This window comes from Nicotiana tabacum, chromosome 23 (assembly GCF_000715075.1).
Source record: "Nicotiana tabacum cultivar K326 chromosome 23, ASM71507v2, whole genome shotgun sequence".
Classification (NCBI taxonomy): Eukaryota; Viridiplantae; Streptophyta; class Magnoliopsida; order Solanales; family Solanaceae; genus Nicotiana; species Nicotiana tabacum.
Window position 1 is genome coordinate 3,587,701 of NC_134102.1, and position 23,106 is coordinate 3,610,806.

Genomic DNA, 23,106 nt, shown 5'->3' on the forward strand with positions numbered 1-23,106 from the left:
TATATTTAAGAGTATGTCTAAAGTAGTTCCTTAAATATAAAGCAAAGTCATTTTAGTCCTTTAATTGTCATTTTCTCGTCACACTGTTAAGGTTATTTGGTTGGAAAATAAGTTATTTCACGATTAACTATTACGGCATTAGTTATACCATATTCTTATAGAAATAAAAAAAAAAAAATACAATCTCGAGATAACTAATCTCTATATTAGTTACCACTTTATCTCAACTAAATATGGATAAACTAATTTCAAATTTAATTTCGGAATTAATTATTCCGTATACGAGGTAACCAAACGAGCCCTTAATAATTTCTAAAACCCTCGCCTTAAACCCCAACAGAGACAACAACATCGTCTCTCTTTCTCTACACAATGGATCCTTCAGACAACAACAATGTCTTCAACGAAAACTCCGACATCTGCGAACAACTCCTCCAACGTTACACTAAATCCTCCGCCCCACAACACCGCCACCTCATCGCCACCGCCGCCGCCACCCGTTCCATTATACAATCTGAATCCTTACCCTTAACGCCATTTTCTTACTTCGCAGCCACAATCTCCACACTTTCTAATAATTCCCAAAATACCCTCGACCCACAAGCCTTATCTGCATTATCATCATTCTTAGCTATTGTTCTTCCTTTAATTAAGGATGTTTCTTCAGATAAAGCTACTGAGGCTATTGGTGTAATCGTGGCTATTCTTGAAAAGCAACCACTTGAGAATGAGGGTGTTTTGGGGACTTCTACTGTGAGAGCTTTTGTCAAGTGTTTGGGAATTTTGGTCGGGTTTTGTGATAAGGAAGATTGGAGTTCTGTGGAAGTGGGTTTTGAGTCACTTGTAAAGTTCTCCATTGATAAGCGTCCAAAGGTTTTCTTTTTATCCCTTTAAATTGTACCTTACTGTTGGTTATGCATATGTAAATTGTGTGTTTATATGGAGTGTTTGTTATTTGAATTATGCTTGTTGAAAAAAAAATTTTGAATCTTTAATTTGATTTTGCTATGGGGATTCCTAAATGTTAAATTTTGCTAGTTAATCTTGCATAGGCAAAAGCTTGCTTTTTAAGTGGAGAAGGGTAGAGGGACGAGCCCATTATTCAAGTTCCTCGGTATTTCTCGTTTATAAAAAAACTTGCTTTTTGACTCGGTTCATTTCATGAGCTATTTAGACTCGCATAGGGTTCAGAAATGATAAAAAAGAATTTAATCCCTTGAGATTGTACCTGCTTGTGCTTATGATGCATATGTAAAATTGTCTGTTTATACAGAGTGCGCTTATTTGAATTATACTTTTTTGGTAAAAAAAAAGAATCTTTAACTTGATTTGCTTTAACATGATTTGCTATGAGATTAATGAATGTTAAATTTCGCTAATTAATTGCTCCCGCGACTTTGGTTTGGTCTAGTGGTAAGAGCGCAACACGTGATGTGTGGGTTAGGAGCACGTCACGAGTTCGAAGTTCGAACTCTACCGTAGACAATAGCCTGGTATTTAAGTGGAGAAGACTAGGGGGCGGACTCATTATTCACCGAGTTTAAAAAGTGCACCACTGTACCTCGGGGATTTCTTGGTCATAAAAAATTAACAACAACAACAACAATCCAGTATAATCCCACTAGTGGGGTCTGAGGAGAGTAGTAATTATCTACTTTGTTAATTCATTCCTAGAAATTGCATTTTGGCTTCAAGATCAAATTTCTGATATCAGCATCAATGTAACCTGCTTGCTGGCTTTGGTTCATTTCGTTAGCTATTTAAACTCACAATGAGTTCAGCCGTTCCAGAAATGATAAAAACTTTTGGCTTTAGTAATAACTTGGTCTTTAACTCTTGCCAACCAATCAAAAATGCAATTTCAATAATCTTTGCTTAGTAATTTTACTATTTTAAGCCTTTGAAATGTTCTACCTTCTTAATACTCCCTCTGTTTCAAAAAGAATAAACCTATTTTCTTTTTAGTCAGTTTAAAAAAGAATGACCCCTTTCTAAATTTGGAAAGAATGTAACGTTAAACTTCTCATTATACCCTTAATAAGATGATTTATAGCCATAAAAATATTCATGGATTGTTTTGGACCACAAGTTTCAAAAGTTTTCTCTTTTTCTTAAACTCCACGCCTGGTTAAATAGGTTCAAACAAATTGAAACGAAGGGAGTATGATATATGATTCCACCCCCTTTAATGTTTTAGGTTATGTTGGGAATTGCTAACTTATACAAATTGAAGTAATCTATGCATTAGGCAAAATTGCGCTAGTAAGCTAATGATGTTAAAATGATCTGTAATATTTTTGTTACTTCAAGATAACTTGGTGATTTTTCTTTGTTACTTGTTTGCCTATTTCTGTATAAGCGTTCATTTTTGATAAGATTTGGCTGAACATTGATAGTGTTGTTACAGGGTGTTAGTACATTAAGGAATTGTAAGAGGCTGACGTTTTTGAAGGGATTCATCATCCCATAGTGAAATATAGAGAAATAATTGATACGGCTCTGACGTGATGTTACTTGTATGATTTCTCTCAGGTGAGGAAATGTGCTCAGGATTGTATTCTGACTGTTTTCAAGTCATTTGGTTCATCTTCGGTGGCTAAGAAGGCTGGTAAAAGAATGTACTCCTTGATAGAAGATAACATGACATTGGCAATGAAACTAAGTGCTCCAAAGGAAATAAGTGGATCTAAAGATGAGCATCAAGAGGTGCTTCACTCCCTAAATATCCTGAAGCCTATTATACCGTACCTTTCGGTCAAAGTCAAGCAGAAGCTACTTGCTCAGCTAGTGGAGCTTATGAGTTCCCAGAGCTCAGCATTCACAAGACACATTTTTGATAATATTGGGGCAATATTAGATGCTTCAGGAGTTGAAATTATTCTTCAAGATGCTGACAACATTATAAAAGCGCTTATATCATACATATCGTCTGCGGAGAACCCTGCTGACAATGTATTGCTTGCCGCAACTTTGGCAAAAAGCATTATTGAGAAACTCCATGTTGGAGGAATAAGTGTTTGGATTACCTATTTGCCGTTGGTTGTTGACTCCATATCAGGTACTACTATAATGATAAATTGTACACCAATTTGGTTGTGTGAAATCTGAATGCTCCATTTAAGTCCATTGGTAGTATGACTTTTCATATTTTATCATGAAAGGATTTGGGCCAACTGGCTGGACATATTGTTTGATCAGCTTAGTCTGGTTATCTTTTCTTATTTTACTTGACTAAAGCATATCGTGTTGAAGTTGGTCAACTGAACAGCAAATTTTGCCGGCCATCCATTTTTCTGTTTATGACAGTCTTGAAATCTAACGAATGTGACGAAATTGATAATATATCAACAAAAATCCATGTAGGAGCCTACCTTTCGGAATCTAGCTCGATCTTTTACCTATCGAATGACAGACTTGTCTTTGCTAACTATAGTATTGATAGGGTACCTCTATAACCACGGTGTTCCCCAAGGTTTTTTTATCACTAGGTACAATGTTCCTTTGCCAATATTTATGTGGGTTCATTGTTTTTCCATAACTTTCAATAATTGATAAAACTACGAGTACCATCCTTTTACATAGTTGAGTCAATTAGGAAAATGCTGTTCTTTGTTATTTGGAGAACACAAAATTTGAGTTCAGTGGGTTTCAAGATGAGAATAAGCCTTGTAATGTTACTATCTATGGAAGAAAGGTTAATCTACACATAACAGGTAGAACATATCTTTTTAGTTTCTGAGTGGTTCTCAAATAGTAAACATAGTGAGGCTTTCATTTCTCTACTTAGTAAGTTTCGTAGAGCCAAGTTTATGTTCACCACTAACTGCTAAGGTTCTCTTTAATATAGTTCCCTTAGCTCTTTATTTTCTACAAGTTACCAGCTTTATGTCTGTGATTATGTGATGCTTGGTGCTGACATTCTCAATGTTTCTTCAGGTCTTCTTACACGTCCGGAAAATATCGCTTTACAGTCTTCAAATATTTTGAAAGAACTGATCATTGCCCATATTGATGGGAAAGAGTTTTTGACCGGTAAAAAGCAGGCAGTGGATGATGAGACTCTCAACAGTTCTGAATTTGCAGCAGTGAAAGCTATTTTTTTAGTCTTTGAAGATCTGCTTATCAGCTCTTCTGAATTCCCAAACGACCATATCTTGGCGATACTTTCCGTTGTTTTTCTTAAATTGGGTAGGTAGACACTGACAACCCACAATGGAGCTTTCAGTAGTCATTACCTGTCTTGCAAAATCATGGGGTCTTAACTAAGGACTGGCACCTATGATCAAACCTCTCTTAGTCGCTCGTGTAGAATAGGTCTACATAAAGTTTTGTTAATTTTCCTTTGAATCAAGTAAGTGTTTTGGTAAAAATCAGCGTTTTAAATTTTACAGGCATACATCATTCTCACCCGCCATCACATGATATGTGATATCTGCTTCACTTATAAGAATCCCCTTAAGAAATATAGGATGACGGAAAATCCTCTCGTTCGCTCTTCATCTGACCTCTGGTGTCAAAACATACTCTTCTTCCTCATGGTGTAGTTTGTATGACACATAAAGTTATTTTGTTGGAACTGTTTTAATCTGGTGAAATTCTTTTGTGATGGTTGTTATTTTAATGTTGAAGTTAGATATTCCTACACCTTATGTGGAAATAATTTCTCATCTAGGAGGATAAGTCCTTCTTTCTTGCTAGTGTCTCAACTCTTAATCCATATCACTTGCTTTTGACAACATTTTCTTTTTTCTTTTCAAGAATATTAATAATCAGTAAGTCCACCAGATATAAAATGTAACTTGCTACTTATTTAAACACAGACAATATAAGACAATAAATATGGAGGGTAAGAAATAGCTTGGAAGTGGTTGTTTGCGATTTGTAGAAAGATACAACGCAAGTGGATTTTTCTTCTTGTTTTTATTGGTTGGTACAAAGGTAGGAGATGATCTTATATATAAAAATAAACAAGTTGCTCAGGAGGAGTGCTGCCATTTGATCTACAAGCGTGATGGAGTTGAAAGGAAAATAATGTCTTAATATTTTATGATTTAGAAAAGGAGTAAAAGTAGAGACCAAAATAGCTAAACAAGAACGCAGTTCTTACTCTCTGCGAAACAAAAGAAAAGAAAGTTTTTAGGAGGATGAGTATTGCATCAAGAGATTTCTTTCGAAGCTGTAAAGAGAAGTTTTCCCGGGGTCAGATTAATATTGTGGACAATGGAAACAATGGCTTTGAATTATCCCTAGACAATTTACGTATTAGCAAGTATCAGTTGCTATGCCGTTTTATCAATTTTCTCTTTTACATTTATTTGTTCTCATTGTATTTAGACAAGGTGGGTTGCTCTGATGGTAAGCACCCTCCACTTCCAACCAAGAGGTTGTGAGTTCGAGTCACCCCAAGAGCAAAGTGGGGAGTTCTTGGAGGGAAGGATGCCGAGGGTCATTTTGGAAACAGCCTCTCTATCTCAGGGTAGGGGTAAGGTCTGCGTACACACTACCCTCCCCAGACCCCACTAGTGGGATTATACTGGGTTGTTGTTATTGTTGTTGTTGTTGTTCTCATTGTATTTGATCTATATGCTTCTAGGTGAGGTCTTGGACTTATGCGCGAAAGGTCTAATACTTAAACTTGCTGATTGGATGACTGTTGCTTCTGGTGGTGCTTATGATACAAAAAATGTAAGCCCTCCACAGGCCTTTGTTTATGTCACAAGAAGCTCATTTACTGACTTCCTTTGGATGAAATATTTGTGATTTATTTTGGTTGTTTGATATGGCTGGAAGAGAAGTAGATGAGATATGCTCTTTCAATTTTGCAGCGGCTTAAAAAACTAATATGGAAGAGTATTTAAGAATGATTAGTAAGAATGATTGCTTTATCTTTTAAACTCACGTGTTCAGAAAAGCAATGAGCCTAAAATCTTTGTAATTGCTTTTCCTTTCTTTTCTTTGCAGCTTCAAGTGTGCATAGGAGCAGCTGTTATTGCTATGGGACCAGAGAAACTGCTTGCGCTGTTACCCATCACCCTGAATGCAAAGGATTACTCCGTTTCAAACACTTGGTTGATTCCTATTCTAAATAAATATGTATGTGGATCATCGCTAGGGTTCTTTATAAAGCACATGGTGCCACTAGCTGTGTCCTTCGAACAGGCATCATCAAAAGGTATGCATATTGTGATAATTTATTAAGCTTGGCATGATGTTTTTGGTTGTTTTTGTTGTGTCCCAAGTGAAATCCTCTATAATCATTTAGCTATTTTAATCTGAACTCTATTGCTTTTGGTATTTCCGAAGACGCACTTGAATTTTCTTCATTGTGTTAAATCTCTCAGATGAGTAGATCTTTCATGTTAGATCCTGTTACAGTAATGCTGAGTTCTAGAACTGTACATTATTGTTCTGTTAAATTTTGTGCTTGTGCAATCTAAGTTTGAGTGTCTTTGATTAGTTATTTGACAAGCTCAGTCTGTTTAATGTGATTCTTATTTCTTTTTCTTTCTTTTCTTCTTCTTCTTCTTCTTTTTTTGGTATCCATTTGGTGTAAATTGGTATTCTTTATTCCTATAGTAGTGCCGTAATTTTTTTCTTGTAGCAATTGCGGTATTTTAACTTGTACATTTTGATTAGTTTTTACCCTTGTATGTTTGACTTGATGATACAATTTAACACTCTACAAATAGCATGGTTAAAGGAGAAATAGCAAACTGTTTCTAAAACAATTAAGTAGCGAAGTATCATTATCTTTTCTCTGATGGGGGAGGGTGGAGATGGCATCACCTCAATTTCCTGTTTTAAACTTTAGAGTTGCATCAGAAAGATTCTTTACCTACATCTGGAATTAAGTTCGTTCCTTTTGCCAGTTAAAAAGTCAGTAATTCGAGAAGAACTGCAGGCTTATGCCCGTGGATGTTGGGGGCTATTACCTGCCTTTTGTCGCAGTCCATCTGACGTTCACAAGAATGCCCAAGTTTTGACTACGCTTTTGATTCCTTTCCTCAAGAAGGAGTCCTTTATGCTTGAAAATATTTCTGCAGCTTTGCAGGTTCGGTTCAGATTCACTTTTAAGTTTTTTAAATAGTTGTACTTGTCTTCTTGAATGATCATGCCTTTCCTTGTTTGGATTTAAATAATCAGCTGTGTCTTTTCTCATAGGAACTGGTGAATAAGAATAAAAGTGCACTTGCATCTGATAACTTTTCTGAAGAGCTTATAGTTCCCCAAAAGGAGGATGAAAATCTAGAGTTGGCATTGGAGTTCAAACGCAAATGCTCTTACTCAAAGAAGCCCGCAAGCAAAAATATTAAGGCTTTGGCATCTTGCTCTGAGGAATGGCTTCAGGCTTTAGTAAATGTCTTTTTTAAGTCATCTCCTGCAAATTACCAGCAATTCAAGGTACGTATTATATATTAGTTGAACCAAAAACAAACGGTTCTTTTCTGCTTGTCATTTGTTGCTATTCATCTTTGTTTCCGTTTTATTAGCTGCAAGAATATCTCATGCCATTCCCAGTTAATATATTTTTACATGCACTGGAGGTTGGTTTAATACATAAAAGAAATGGGAAGTGTTGTCTAGAAAGGAATCATTGTGTTCTCAGAGAAATCAGTAAATGCAACTTTTGTTAAATGAAGATGCATTCAAAACTTAAATTTTGGTGTAAGGCTTCTTTTGTAAATGATGTAGATGCAGTACACCGATGCTACCATCTTGGTGCTGTTGATAGTGAGTAAAATCTATCTTCACTTGTCCAAAAAAAACAAAAGGAAGGAAAGAAAGAAAGAAACAAAGAGAAAAAGGAAACTAACCTCTCCCTGTTCTCCCCGAATGGTGCACAATTATTTTGTCCTCTATTCTCAATTTTGGCCCAGTCCGACACATTTTGAAAATTGCCATAGGGATCGTTGAGGCCCCATGCAGACAGCTCCGTTAGTTCAGCACTTGCTTCTCTCATCATTTGTGGGACATTTTTAATAGGGATTTGATATGTAATCCTGAACATAGGTATAATGACATTAGGCAAAATGTCATCCGACATCTTTACCTGGTAAATCAAGTGTGCCTAGATAAGTGGATATTTAACCCATAATTTTGAGGTCGATTTCATTTGGTGTACGTAGCATTTGTCAATATGATATTTGTAAGCTTTCCAGGTCATGTTTATTGTCATGATTCAAGAAAAACTTGGGGACACGATTCAATTATTCAAGAAAAGGATCTTCTCTGCTGTCAACATTTGTTTTTCTCTCTTTATCCCTCCTCCTGGGGTGGGGTTTGGACTTGTGCGTGGTTCATGAGGACTTTAACTTGCTCCCAAGTGAACTCTTCACTTGGTTTAGGCTACTGACATTTTTCTAGGTGGAATTTTGTGAACGCTTGCTGCGATTCTTAGTCTATATTTTAACAAGTTTGTGGAACAATATTGCTTGCCGAGATGGTTCAACTGTCTTCCTTATTTTTGGGGAAAAAAATTCTCAGGAGGCAATAGAGTGCTTGACATCCATCAGTGATTCTTCGACAACCCAAAGGATCTTTACTTCCTCAATGGAGAGATCCGGGATTACGAATGGTTCTGGTGAATACAGGAAGCTTGGATTTCATTCTGATGGTTCAACAGACAATGAAGAAAATAACACCACTCTTCTTGGGGAAGTAGCTAAGAGGTAACAACTATTCAATTTCACTTTCTTCAATTTTCCGTGGACTATTGCTACTCCTATATTTTGTTGTCTAACTTTCTGTATTGGACAAGTCATACGGAGAAAAGGCACCTTGCTACTTTCTTTTCCTTTTCCTTTTCCTTTCCCTTTTCCCTCTCTGAATCTGGCAGAATGATTCCTTCTCAGACACCATCCTGTTTAATATGGAAGTGGATTCTGTTTAATATGGAAGTGGATTTATTCTTGTGAGAAGGCACGGGAGAAAATATGTTTTTGATATTGGATGATAAATACAATACAAGAGGTCCCTATTTATAGCTATACACTACAAGGAGATATTACTCCTCTTCCAATGTGGGACAAGATTACACTATACATATCTGTAAACTAACACTCCCCCTCAAGCCGGTGCATACACATTATATGTACTAATACGAGAACCAGTAAGAGACTTAGTGAAAATATCTGCTAGTTGATCATTCGACTTTACAAACTTTGTAACAAGATCTCCTGAAAATATTTTTTCTCTGACAAAGTGACAGTCGATCTCAATGTGTTTAGTTCTCTCATGGAACACCGGATTTGACGCAATATGAAGAGCAGCTTGGTTATCACACACTAGTTCCATCTTGCTGATTTCTCCGAACTTTAATTCCTTGAGCAACTGCTTGACCCAAACTAACTCACACGTCGGCATAGCCATGGCCCGATATTCGGCTTCGGCGCTAGATAGAGCAACTACTTTCTGTTTCTTGCTCTTCCACGAGACCAAATTACCTCCTACTAGAACACAATATCCAGACGTAGAATGTCTATCAAAAGGTGATCCTGCCCAATCAGCATATGTGTACCCAACAATCTGCTCGTGGCCTCGATCCTCGAATAGTAATCTTTTGCCTGGAGCTGACTTTATATACCGAAGAATGCGAACAACTGCAGCCCAGTGACTATCACACGGAGAATCTATAAACTGACTTACAACATTCACCGGAAAAGAAATGTCAGGTCTAGTCACTGTGAGGTAATTCAATTTGCCAACCAACCTCCTATATCTCGTAGGGTCTCTAAGAGGCTCCTCATGTCCAGGTAGAAGCTTAGCATTCGGATCCATATGAGAGTCAATAGGTCTGCAACCCATCATTCCAATCTCCTCAAGAATGTCTTAGGCATACTTCCGCTGTGAAATAACAATACCTGAGTTAGACTGAGCGACCTCAATACCTAGAAAATACTTCAATCTGCCCAGATCCTTAGTATGGAAGTGTTGAAAGAGATGTTGCTTCAGATTAGTAATACCATCCTGATCATTACCAGTAATAACAATATCATCAACATAAACCACTAGATAAATACACAGATTAGGAGCAGAATGCCGATAAAACACAGAGTGATCAGCCTCACTACGAGTCATGCCGAACTCCTGAATAATTGTGCTGAACTTACCAAACCAAGCTCGAGGGGACTGTTTCAAACCATATAGTGACCTGCGCAATCTGCAGACACAACCGTTAAACTCCCCCTGAGCAACAAAACCAGGTGGTTGCTCCATATAAACTTCTTCCTCAAGATCACCGTGGAGAAGCATTCTTAATGTCTAACTGATAAAGAGGCCAATGACGTACAACAACCATGGACAAAAAGAGACGAACATATGCTACTTTAGCCACGAGAGAGAAAGTATCACTATAATCAAGCCCAAAAATCTGAGTATATCCTTTTGCAACAAGACGAGCCTTAAGCCGATCAACCTGGCCATCCGGGCTGACTTTGACTGCATAAACCCAACGACAACCAACAATATACTTACCTGCAGGTAGAGGAACAAGCTCCCAAGTGCCACTCGCATGTAAAGCAGACATCTCGTCAATCATAGCATGTCGCCATCTTGGATGAGATAATGCCTCACCTGTAGACTTAGGGATAGAAACAGTGGACAAAGAAGATATAAAAGCATAATGAGGTGACGACAAATGATGATAACTTAAACCGACATAGTGGGGATTAGGATTAAGTGTGGATCGTACACCTTTGCGAAGTGCAATTGGTTGACTAAGAGGAGACAAGTCCGCAGTAGGTGCAGAATCTGATGCGAGGCGTGAATCACCCGGGCCTGATGCTGGATGTGGATGACGATGATAAGTCAAGAGTGGTGGAGCTGCAGAAGGTTGAACTGGATTATGTGGAGGAACTGGAGCTATAGGTGGTGGAGCTACAACCGGAGCTGTAGGTGGTGGAACTGGAGCTGTAGGTGGTGGAGCTGGAGTTACTGAATCTCCAAAAGATGAAACTGGTAATACCTCAGAAATATCTAAGTGATGACCTGAACCTGTGAAGTATAATTAGGTTTCAAAGAAGGTAACATCAGCGGACATAAGGTACCGCTGGAGGTCAGGAGAGTAGCATCGATACCCTTTTTGTGTTCTCGAGAAACCTAGAAATACGCACTTAAGAGCACAAGGAGCTAAATTATCTGTTCCTGGAGTAAGGTTATGGACAAAACAAGTGCTTCCAAAGATACGGGGTGGAAGAACAAAGGTAAGTGGGGAAACATGACAGAGAATGGAACTTGGTTCTGGATAGCTGAAGATGGCATACGATTAATAAGATAACAAGATGTAAGAACTGCATCCCTCCAAAAATGCAACGAGCATGAGATTGTGTGAGTAGGGTACGAGCAGTTTCAATAAGATGTCTATTCTTTCTTTCAGCTACCCCATTTTGTTGAGATGTGTACAGACAAGATATTTGATGAATAATCCGATGAGATTTCATAAATTGCTGAAATGGGGAAGACAAACTCTGGCATTATCACTACGAAATGTGCGAATAGAAACCCCAAATTGATTTTGAATTTCAGCGTGGAAGGTCTGGAAAATAGAAAACAACTCAGATCGATTTTTTTTATCAAAAATATCCAAGTGCACCTTGAATAATCATCAATGAAACTGACAAAGTAGCGGAATCCCAAGGTGGAACTGACCCGACTAGGACCCCAAACATCTGAATGGACTAAAGTAAAAGGTGATTCTGCTCGATTATCAAGACGCCGAGGGAAATGAGAGCGGGTATGCTTACCGAGCTGACATGACTCACACTCTAGAGCTGACAAGTGAGATAAACCAGATACCATTTTCTGAAGTTTTGACAAACTGGGATGTCCCAACTGTTTATGTAATAAATCTGGTGAATCAGTAACAGGACAAGTTGTAGAAGGAAGACAAGATGTGAGTACATGTGATTTAGCAAGGATAAGGTAATAAAGTCCGTTTGATTCACGCCCGGTACCAATGATCCGCCCCGTACTGCGTTCCTGTATAAAAACATGGTCATCAAGAAATAAAACAGCGCATTTAAGTGATTTGGCTAAGCGACTAACAACTATGAGATTAAGAGTACTATTGGGAACATAAAAGACTAAATCTAAAGGTAAGGAAGGAAGTGGGCTTGCTTGACCTATTGCAGTTGCCATGGTTTGAGACCCATTGGCCATTGTGACTTTTGGAAAAGATTGAGAATACGAAATAGTAGTGAAAAGAGATTTATTACCAGAAATATGACCTGATGCACCTGAATCAATGACCTAAGACTCAGAGGTTGAAGATTGGGAGAAACAAGTCACGCTATTACCTGTTTGAACTACAGAAGCTATCTCAGAAGATGTCTGCTTACATGCTTTATACTGAAGTAACTCAATATACTCTGCTAAAGAAACCATCAGACTATTCAAAGTATCGGTTCCCATGTCGCTACAATTTGTAGTAGTAGGGTTAACTTGAAATAGTAGAAATAAGTAACTCTTGTGAGAAAACTGAAGAAATAGCTTGAAAAACACTGTTTACAGCAGGAAAACAGAACACTGTTCTGTGTCAGAAACACTGTTTACGCCGGAAACACTGTAGCTCGTTGGAAAATTCCAAAGTTGTCAGAATTTGTCGTAACCAGGATGGATAGACTCGGAATTCTTTTGCGAGCAAGCTGTCCTGAAGAAATGTTTTCAAAAAATGGCCGGAAAGGTCACTGTTCACGCCGGAAAATATAAAAGTGGTTGGAATTTGATTTGAATTAGATGGGTAGGCTCGGAATTTTGAGGAGAGCACACTGTCTTGAAGAAGCTTCGCGAAAAAATGGCTGGAAAGTGGCCGGAACCCTCGCCGGAAAAGTTGTTGTTGCCAGCGCTTGGAGGAGCGTGGCGGCTTTTCTGCCGGATAAAATTTCAGGGGTTGGTCGTCGGAGAGTGATCTACCTCGTGGTGGTGTTGGTTTTAGCACAACACCGGCAGAAAGTGACTTTCACTTATACAAGCCTTAGGTCACTGGAAAAATTGCACGATGACTAAGTTCTTTCTTCCCGGTTAACGCTGGAATGACGCACAACGATCTTTTCTCACTAATGCTCTGATACCATGTGAGAAGGTAATGGAGAAAATATGTTATTGATATTGGATGATAAATACAATACAAGAGGTCCCTATTTATAGCTATACACTACAAGGAGATATTACTACTCTTCTAATGTGGGACAAGACTAAACTATACATATCTGTAAACTAACAATTCTGATGTATGCGAGTTAACCGTCGTACTTTTTTAGTGTTTAAAGGTGCTAGAGACGCAAGCTTCTTGCCCCTCTGAAAGTTGCTTGCTTTCTGTTTGACTCAGTTAGTTAGTAGATGTTCTTAGGCGAAGAAAAGATAGATCTTCAATGAGTTTGCTTGTCATTTTTTATTCTTTTATTCCTGTACTAGTAGAACCTTTTTTTGGTGCAGCTGTATCATCATTCTTCTGAGCATGTTTTGTATGTAGCTAACTCAAACACAAGTTACCTCATGCTGCTATTTTTTGCTGCTGGAATGCAATTTAAGTGAAAACATTTGAATTTTGTGGCACTATTAAATGAATGTTTATTTTCACTAGAGGGGGCAGGGTTTGCCACCTAACCTACCAACAGCTATCGTGCATTAGGACTATGGCCTATCCCTCCATTATCCTTTTCTCTCCCCATCAAAATTGAAGCAAATTTCATCAAGTTATATAGCTGATGGAATTTGAGATATGAAAAAAAAGGAAAGGTAGGAGATCATCAAAGAAGAATAGAAGAGAATTCTTGGGAAAGCACTAGTACACAAACCAGCAATAAAAAGCCCTACCCTCTTTTCTTATTTTCAAATAACCCTACCAAAGTTGTTCATTTTTTTTTTTGGTTTTGTGCTCCTCCAATTCCAAGTGTCCATCTTTATCTTCACTTCTCCTTGTGCCAAAATCCCTCCAAAATTTTGAAATGGCTATCTGTAGAGTAGAGACATGTCCTTTCCTCCCCCCGCTTTCCTCCCTCCTTCCTTCTTTTCCTTTTTATTTCTCCATCAATTGTCCAAGTCACAATAAAATAAATATATAACGAGTTTAGTTTCTTCGCACCGACAAAATAAAGAATATTCACACAATCATACCACTTATTAGATAAATTACAAGTAAATCTTTTAATTAATTTGCTATCACATGTTAAAACTTAAAATCTTTCTACTGTCAATGTATATATCTTAAATTCATATATAAAGTAAACGACGACCATGCCTTTGGTTCAATTTTTTTAAAAGAATTTATTTTTGCCAATTCTATTTTCAAAGAAATGTCAAGATAGAATAACTTCTCTAGAGAAATTTTTCTTTCATGGCATTTGGCTGACAAACAATTTTTGCACAAAAAAAAGCAATTTTTGCACAAGTTTATTTATTTTTTGAACCAAAATGACATCTGTAGCATGAACAGTGGCATATGATATTATGACACTTCAAAATGGAAACTTAAACCTTTTGCTGCATATTGGTAAAGGTGCTTGATCTTGGAGCTGGGATCGTGCTTTGTTGAAGGAGCTAGTGAGGATCTCATCAAAATCTTCTTTGGCATTGCTAAGGATGTTTTGGAGGTAAGTCGGTGTCAAGTGGCTGCAGATGATCTAATTGATCCTCACAGTAATGTTGATTTTATGCTTGTAGGCTACTCATGGGGCTGGTCATCTTGAAGCATATCACATTCTAAATAGAATATTGGAGGTCTGATTTTAGTAGCTATTGGAATTTTCCTTCCCTTCTTGTGGTATAATCACCTGATTGTCTCCCCACTTGTGGGATTACACTGGGTTGTTGTAATCACCTGATTGTCTCGAATTTATGTTTTTTTAACAGAAAAGTTCCTGGTTTCGCTCTTCACATGTTGAGCAGCTCATGGATTTATTGGCTAGTGTAAAACCTCCAACTGATGTAAAATCACTTAAGAGTCGCTTTGCCTGCTATAAAACCTTGTTGATTGATTCAATACAGGTAAGTTATCCACCACGATGGTTACTTATAAAAATTCACTCAACAACAAACATGACCATGATTCCATATGATATTGCCAGGGAAATTTGGATGAGGAGAACACACAGGCCTTTCTCATTCTGAATGAGATTATTCTCGCATTAAAAGATGTAAGGGCTACATTTAGATTCTTCTCTGATTGGAGTACAATTCAATTGGCCAAATTATTTCTCCAACTTACTGCATGGTTTTAGCATGGTTTTTTGCCTCCCATTTAGGTTCATGACGTCCTTCTTCTTTGCTGTCTTTTTTTTTAGCCAAGTGGTCACATTTAAATTTATGGAAGTGCTAAATAGAGGTCTTGTACTTCATGTAGTTTACTGCTTGTAGCACACTGGAACACAAGGCTTCATACATAGACATTTAGTCCTGTCTAAATGTGGAAAAACCAACCTTGGCAAAAGAATGAACTTTGGAAGCATTTCCCAGCCAAGTTTCTTCTTTGATTGGAGTACAATTTGATTGGACAAATTGTTTACCTAAATTGCTGCATGGTTTTAGCATGGTTTTTTGCCTCCCATTTTGTTTCATGACTTCCCTTCCTCTTTACCATCTTCTTTTAGCCAAGTTGTCATATTTACCAGTGTTGAAATTAGTGGCCTTACTGTGGTTGCTGTATATATATTTTTCTTTTATGTGGAATTTCGCTTATGTATTCAGCACTAATTAGATGTTACTTCTTGATAAGCTTAATAACATGGCCTTATTCTTTTAATGCAGTCCACGGAAGAAGGTAGAAAGACAGCCTATGATGTCCTTATTGGTGTGTGTTCTAGCTTGAGAGACTCATCATCTGCTAAGTCGAATGAATCTTACAAGAAGTTCATTGATATGGTCAGTAACTAAAAATCTGCACAACTATTTTGTTCTTGCATTTGTATGTTTACTTGCATCAAAATATGGGTATCGTTTGTTGAAGACATAATTATGTAAATAAAAAGTATGCTCTCTCTACAGCCTAAGCTTTTAAATGAGATGTCACACACTATATATATGTGTGTGTGTGTGTGTGTGTGTGTGTGTAAAATACATTCCACGTACTTGGCGAAAAAGAATCAAGCCCTCTCGTGAGGAGGTGTCTTAATAGGGCCCAAGTAACAAAACTTTGTAGAGAAATTTCTTGCTTGAGCATAATTTTGTCTTAATTTTGCTATGTTCTTTTCATGCGGGCGTAATTTTTTGGACTAAATAGTTCACATACTTGTGGAAGCATCTAGTTTCTTTGATTCATGCTTTTGAGGTTTAAAAGAAGCTGTAATATGCAGATTATAGCTTACCTTTCTGGTTCGTCACCACATATAAAAAGTGGAGCAGTCTCTGCACTCTCTGTTCTGGTATACAGTGATGCCGATATCTGTGTCTCAGTCCCTGATCTGGTCCCTTCCGTTCTGACTCTGCTGCAGAGTAAAGATGTTGAAGTTACAAAAGTAAGCATGCCTATCCACGACAAGATACTATTTTATTCTTTGATGCTTCTTATAAGCCCTATTTTAACTTGTGCAGGCTGTTCTGGGATTTGTCAAAGTAATGGTATCGAGCATTCAAGCAAAGGACCTGCACATTTTGCTCTCGGACATTGTCAATGGAGTGCTACTCTGGTCATCTGTGTCACGGCATCATTTTAGATCAAAGGTTTGTGATGTTTCTTTGATCGGACATGGAAGTAACAATGTATATATGAAGCATGACCGCATATTATCTTGCTCAAAATATACTATGCTTATGAGTTCTAGAGCAGGAGCGTGCCACCCCTTCTGTTTTGTAATTAGCTTAAAAGCACCTGTTCCCTTTTTTCTACTTAGATTAGATGTTTATATACTTTTGAAAGACGCATTATGTCCTTTATTGACAAAGTCGATGTTTCTGTGCCATCTAAAAGGTCACAGTCATCATGGAGATCTTGATGAGAAAGTGTGGAGTTGCCGCAGTTAAGTCAATTGCAGCTGAGAAGTATAAAAACTTTATCAAGACAGTTGCAGAGGTATGTTTCTCATTTTAGTCCTGCCGACAAGTTTTTGGCAAATGCTATTAGTTTTTGGTGAGGGACAGTCATCATGGCGATTCTTGTTGCAAATGAAAGTATAATGCCTGAAGTGTGATATCAAGTGTTCCTTCCATCCTATTGAGATGTTTCTGTTCACTGTTTTCATTTGACAGAATCGCCATGGCAAGACAAGCTCTAGAGAAGATGGTACCCCTGAGACGGAATCAACACCTTCGGATTCAAGGTTCGATCCTTGTGCTCATCTTACAGGATCTTTTGCTTATTTCCGATACACGTAGAAAAGTTTTGATCTGACTATTCATCTCCTTATAGGCAGCGGAAAAGGAAGGATAGAGAATCTAGTGATTCACTCAAGGAAAAAGACTCCAGAGAACCTTACAAAAGGAAAAAGAGAGAGGAGGACGAAAAAGATTCATCCACGAAATTTTCCAAGGAAGGTGTCATGGGAGGTGGGAAAAGAAAAAGGGAGATGAAAAGGAAGAACAACACTGCCGATGAACCTTATTTCTCTTCAGGCAGCAGTGGTGGTAAGAATCTGGTAAAAAGAAAGAGAGAATTCAATCATCGCAAACAGGAAGGTGATAAAGCACCACTACAGAAGAGAGGCGAAGGAGGCAAGTTTAAGAGGGACTTCCCGGGAAAGGGAAAGACAGAAAGGCAAAAAAGGCCAGCTAATGATGTACGAGGTTCAGGTGTTGCACACAAAAGGGGTCAGAATAGAAGGCAGAAAACTAATAAAAACAGTTAGCATAGGTTGCTTACCTGGATACCTCGGATAGAGAATGGAAGAACTTTTCGTGTATTCACTTTTGCAAGTAAAAATCACACGGGGAGAGATGAAGAGCAATCTCTTACTCCAAAGTAGATTGAAATGATGCATCGGCTTCTGCTCGGGATATGTATTCAGTGCACCAGCGATGGATTTTCTGTGTCATAACAGTTGCTGGCATCGGAAGATATCAAGAATGTGTCAATGCACAAACCATACTTCATATGGTGCAAATTGGTGTGTATACTATCTGTTCCTAAGTTCTGCTCTGAGAACTTAGTGGCAACCGAGTTTTGTATTAGTTTGGTTACAGTCTAATTGCAATTTTATAGTTGATGGTACAAAGTTATTAGCTACTTTTTGGACTAAATTATAAGATGGCAATCTTATATCCATTTGTATCTCTCAATTGTAGTTGGGAACATAATGCCTGTTGATATAAAGACATGGTAAATTCTATTTAATTTTGTCTAGAAATGATATAGAATGGGGTGAGACACTATTTCTGAAAGCAGTATGTTCTTGGACTTGTCACCTTTGTGTTATGACTATATTTTTCATGGGAAAATGGCACTGTATAGTCAGCTTTCAAAATTGTGTGTGTGTGTGTGTGTGTGTATATATATATATATATATATATATATATATATATATATATATATATATATATATATATATATATATATATATATATATATATATATATATATATACACACACACACACACACACACACACAAAAAATTATATAAATTTTATACACTTTTTCGGCTACCAAATGTAAATAGTTTATGGCGCTGGTTAAAAGTGATAATACTCCCTATTTTCATTCTAGTCCAGCCTATTTGACCCATGCTTTATAAATGAAGTACCCATTGTCGGGTCTGAAGTTTGAAACTATAGCAACGTCTGAAATTTGATTCTGAGACGACTAAATTTTAAATACCATGTAAATTTGGACTATGCTTTAAATGAAAGTCCTAAGAGCCAAAAAGATGTAGTAATATAGTAATGTAGAAAAAATGTGTAGAATTTCAATTTTATCAAGTGTTGCCTCCAACAAGAACTTGTATTCTCAATCTCAAATTATATCAGAGGGATTTGCCTTGACCTATGGGTAAATTTTAGGCCTTTTATTAGTTTATATTTTGATTAATTAAATTATTGAAAAAATTACCCAAACTGTTACTCTATAAACTTTCCCAACCAAAAATAGTCCAAGATAAAGTATCTACTAAAAAAGGCCCATATGTCATTTTGGGCCCAAATGTTTTCAATTAATTTTTGCTAAGTCCAAGAATCTATTTTATGTTAAAATAACTTATCTTTGATTGAGTCATTATAAGTTATTCATCAATATTTAATTTAATTATCATCAATATATTTTTATAAATGATATATTTTCTCAAACAGTAATTGATTTGACAAGGTTATATGGGAATGTAGCCACTAGAATACGTACTTGGCAGTATATGTGTCATATTCAAGGAAAAACGATAAAAACCGAAAAACCAACATAAATCGAATTGATAAAAAATTCTAATATTTGAAAACTTAACTTAATTGATTTGGTTTTTTTTTTTAAGGAAAAAATCAATACAATTCATCCTTATTTACATTTAACTATTTATAATTTCCAAGTTTAAGCACGTAAAGCACGATGTGCATACTAAATTATTGTATTGGAATAAAAATTCAATATTCCATGCGATACTTGGTATATATTTTAAAAGACTTTATTATTCGGTATAGCATCGGTATGCAGTTTGAAAGCTTTTGGTGTATATATATATATATATATATATATATATATATATATATCAATATCATTGTTTACCGAAAAGTTAACATATAAGAATAATAATTTAGGTTAAAGTACGAAAATAGCCAATTTAAACTCAAACTTACCAACTTCTAGCACAAAATTAGACACTTACCAAAATTAGCCAAAAATTAGAGATAAGCGCAAGGGAGGATTCTTTTATTCGAAAATCATGCTAAAGATCTTCTTTCCTTCCCTGTTTTTCAAGCGTATCAATTTCACAGAGACATACATTCTGTAAATCACGGGATTATTTTCCAAAAAATTCTCAAAAGGAGCTCCAAATTTCACTCAAAAATCGATCAATTTCACTGTAGAAGCAACAATTTCCTTTTGCGATTTCTCTATAAATACAACTTTGATGAAGGAACTACGAATTACAATCAAAATCAATCAAGGAATTAGTGAGTTTTGACCTAATTCCAGCTACTTCAATGGCAAATTTACCAATTCTTATTCAGTATGGTGGCCGATGGAATGTTGACAACAGTTTTGAAGATTACAATGTCGATGTTGTAATAGTTACTTCAAATATAAGTTTTGAAGATTTTGTAAACATGATTTCGAAATAACTTATGATAGATACTCTATTGAATGTTATTGAAATCAAATACACAGTCCAAAACAGTTCTTCACCAATAGTGATACACAATAATACAGGTGTATGTGTATATCTTGAGCTGAAAAAAAGCTCGGAATTTACAATGTATTCCCTTTGTATAGCATCGAGTGAAAAGGATATGGACATGATCTGCTGCAATTCAAATTCTGCTGTGATTTCCTCAGAGTATGCATAAAACTCAGTTATATAGGAGAGATACAATGGCGATACAATTAATATGATTAAGTTTGGGGATGGAGAAGACTGGAAGGATACAGAATCTGATGAAAATACAATAATAACTGACCCTCAACACATAGATGTAGAAGAAGGTCAAATTTATAAAGACAAGGCTACGATAGTCAAAGTCATGAAGCACTTGGCAGTAAAGGAAAAATTCCAGTTTAAGGTGCATAGATCAAGTGAAAGCAGGTATCAGAATATTTACTGTATAATTATGTATCTCAATGTATATCGTAGTTGATGTTAGAAGCATAATTATGCAGAAAATAAGTTGCTGCTTGTAAGTCTGTGGCTGCACACTTTTAAGTTGTGGTTGTCACCGTCTAGTACTGTATAGTCATTGCATTTTTCATCTAGTATTGTTGATGGCAGTGTGTATCACTATATATTATTATATTTCATGCCACTCTATTTATTGATGGAAAAGTTTTATATCCTTGTCGTAGGTACTGCCTAGTGTGCATCAACAACAATTGCGATTGGTGTTTTAAGTCTTCGAGCCTGAAAAAAGCAAAACTTTTCAAGGTTAGAAATTTCAGCAAACTGCACTCATGCCCGATGAAAGACAGATCTTACGCACAACGTCAAGCTACTGCAAAACTCATCGGCAGTCTTCTGATAGACACGTATAAAGACCCAAAAATAATATACACTCCTAATGACATAATTGGAGACATGAACAAGCAGTATGGTATTCAAATGACATATATGCAAGCATGGAGATCGAAGAAATAAGCAGTTCAACTAATGAGAGGGAACCCGGGCGAATCATATGAAAAGCTGCCAAGCTACTTTTATATGCTGGTTCTTACAAATCCTATATCGGTGGTAAGTTTGAAAATAAACAGAGGAATACCTGTTCATGTACGCTTTTGTTGCACTATATCAATCTATAAAAAGATGGCAGAATTGCAAACTGATTGTTGTTGTAGATGGAACCTTTCTTAAATCGACATACAGAGGAACATTATTGATAGCATCCACACAAGATCCAGCATTTTAAAACTTTGTATAAAAGTGTGTGTGTGTGTATGTATATATATATATATATATATATATATATATATATATATATATATATATTATTCATGTATATACTCAAAAGTGTTTATATGATTTAATTTATTAGGTAGTATCCTACCACTCGCATATGCCATAGTAGATTCAGAGAATAATGCTTCCTGGGATGATTTTTCGCGAGGTTCAAGGATGCATTTGGGGAAAGGGAGGAAATGGGCATAGTCTCAGACAGGCATGAAGGCATTGAAAATGCAGCGACAACATTGTATCCACAAGTACCTCACTGTGTCTGCATATGGCATATATGGAATAATGTAAAATAAAATTACAAGAAGAACCATTTGCAGCTCAAAAACATATTCTTTGCTATGGCCAAAGCATACACAGTTGAGAAGTTTGATTACCATATGGCAGAGGTAGAGAGAATTGATAAGAGGGTCAAAGATTACTTAATCAACGTTGGGTATGAAAGATGGTCCAGAGCACATTCCACTGTTAACAAAACATTGACAATGACTTCAAACATTGCGGAGTCGATCAATGCAGTGCTCAAGGCTGCTAGGGAACTCCAAGTACTGCCTTTGCTGGAGTACATAAAGCAATTGATCGGACGATGGAACGTTACAAACCAAAAGAATAAAATAGTCATTTACCGATCTTAGGAAAAAATATGATACAATGCTGATAGACAATCTCGAATTGTCACATCGGATGAAGGTATGACTAGAATCTGTAGATACTTGTGCATATAATATGTAATCATGCCGAATTCAGGGATATGTTATATCTTGAACTCTTTATGCGATTCTGTTAAACTAGTATCCACTTGCACGATATAGGGAGACCAAATTGATTAAAGCTAATATTTTCTAATATTCATTGTTTGCACAAAGGCAATATTATAGTGTTCAAGTAATTGAGGGTCTTATCTCTGTTACCCGAGGCTTCATGTTTTCTGTTTCTTTTCAAAGCTGATTGGTCTACCTCTATTCTCTGTTTCTTCTTGGGCATACAAGAAATTAGTCATTATGTAAGCAAACTGTTCAACTTTTAGGCGTCCACCAGCATGTATATAAGGCTTTAAATTTAATGTAGCATCTATGCCTACCCCACTGCTAAAATATTGGTTAGTTTGACATGATATTAAGTTATTTTGAATCTTGTAGGCTCTCCCGTATATGTGTTTTGAGGGCATATGCTTTGTCACCACTAATGATAGTTGATAAATTTTGTAGATGACCCCTTCGACGAGTTACTTATATTCAGTACTTGACAAGGGTAAGCAGAGAATAATATTCCTAAAAGATCGAACTTGCATCTGTAGAAGGTTTCAGTTGGATGAGCTGCCATGTGCACATGCTTGGGCAGTATTAAAATATAAATACATTGATCACATTGAGTATTGCTCGGTGTACTACACCAGAAATTACCTATTGAAGGCCTATGAAATTCTAATTTATCCGGTTCCTGATAAAAACACATGAAAAATTCCTGCAGAAGTTCTAGATGAAAAAGTCTTGCCACCAGACATGACTAAAACAACAATAGGAAGGCCAAGGAAGGGGAGGTGCAAGCTAATATCTGAAAGGGAACGAAAAATATCGATTTCATGTGGACAGTGTGGA

The 23,106-nt window shown here is 36.7% G+C and overlaps 1 protein-coding gene across 1 annotated transcript; it reads left to right on the forward strand.

Annotated features, from left to right (window-relative positions):
- Positions 1-326: 326 nt before the first annotated feature.
- LOC107765564 (ribosomal RNA-processing protein 12-like) lies at positions 327-18,301 on the forward strand. Its single transcript, XM_016584227.2, has 18 exons — positions 327-873; positions 2,533-3,058; positions 3,937-4,188; positions 5,594-5,685; positions 5,962-6,172; positions 6,870-7,051; positions 7,162-7,401; positions 8,485-8,669; positions 14,495-14,588; positions 14,659-14,715; positions 14,848-14,982; positions 15,063-15,131; positions 15,742-15,855; positions 16,287-16,448; positions 16,525-16,653; positions 16,901-17,002; positions 17,179-17,249; positions 17,339-18,301. Exons 1-18 carry the CDS (start codon positions 373-375, stop codon positions 17,772-17,774), a joined length of 3,558 nt encoding a protein of 1,185 aa, XP_016439713.1. The 5' UTR covers positions 327-372; the 3' UTR covers positions 17,775-18,301.
- Positions 18,302-23,106: the final 4,805 nt, after the last annotated feature.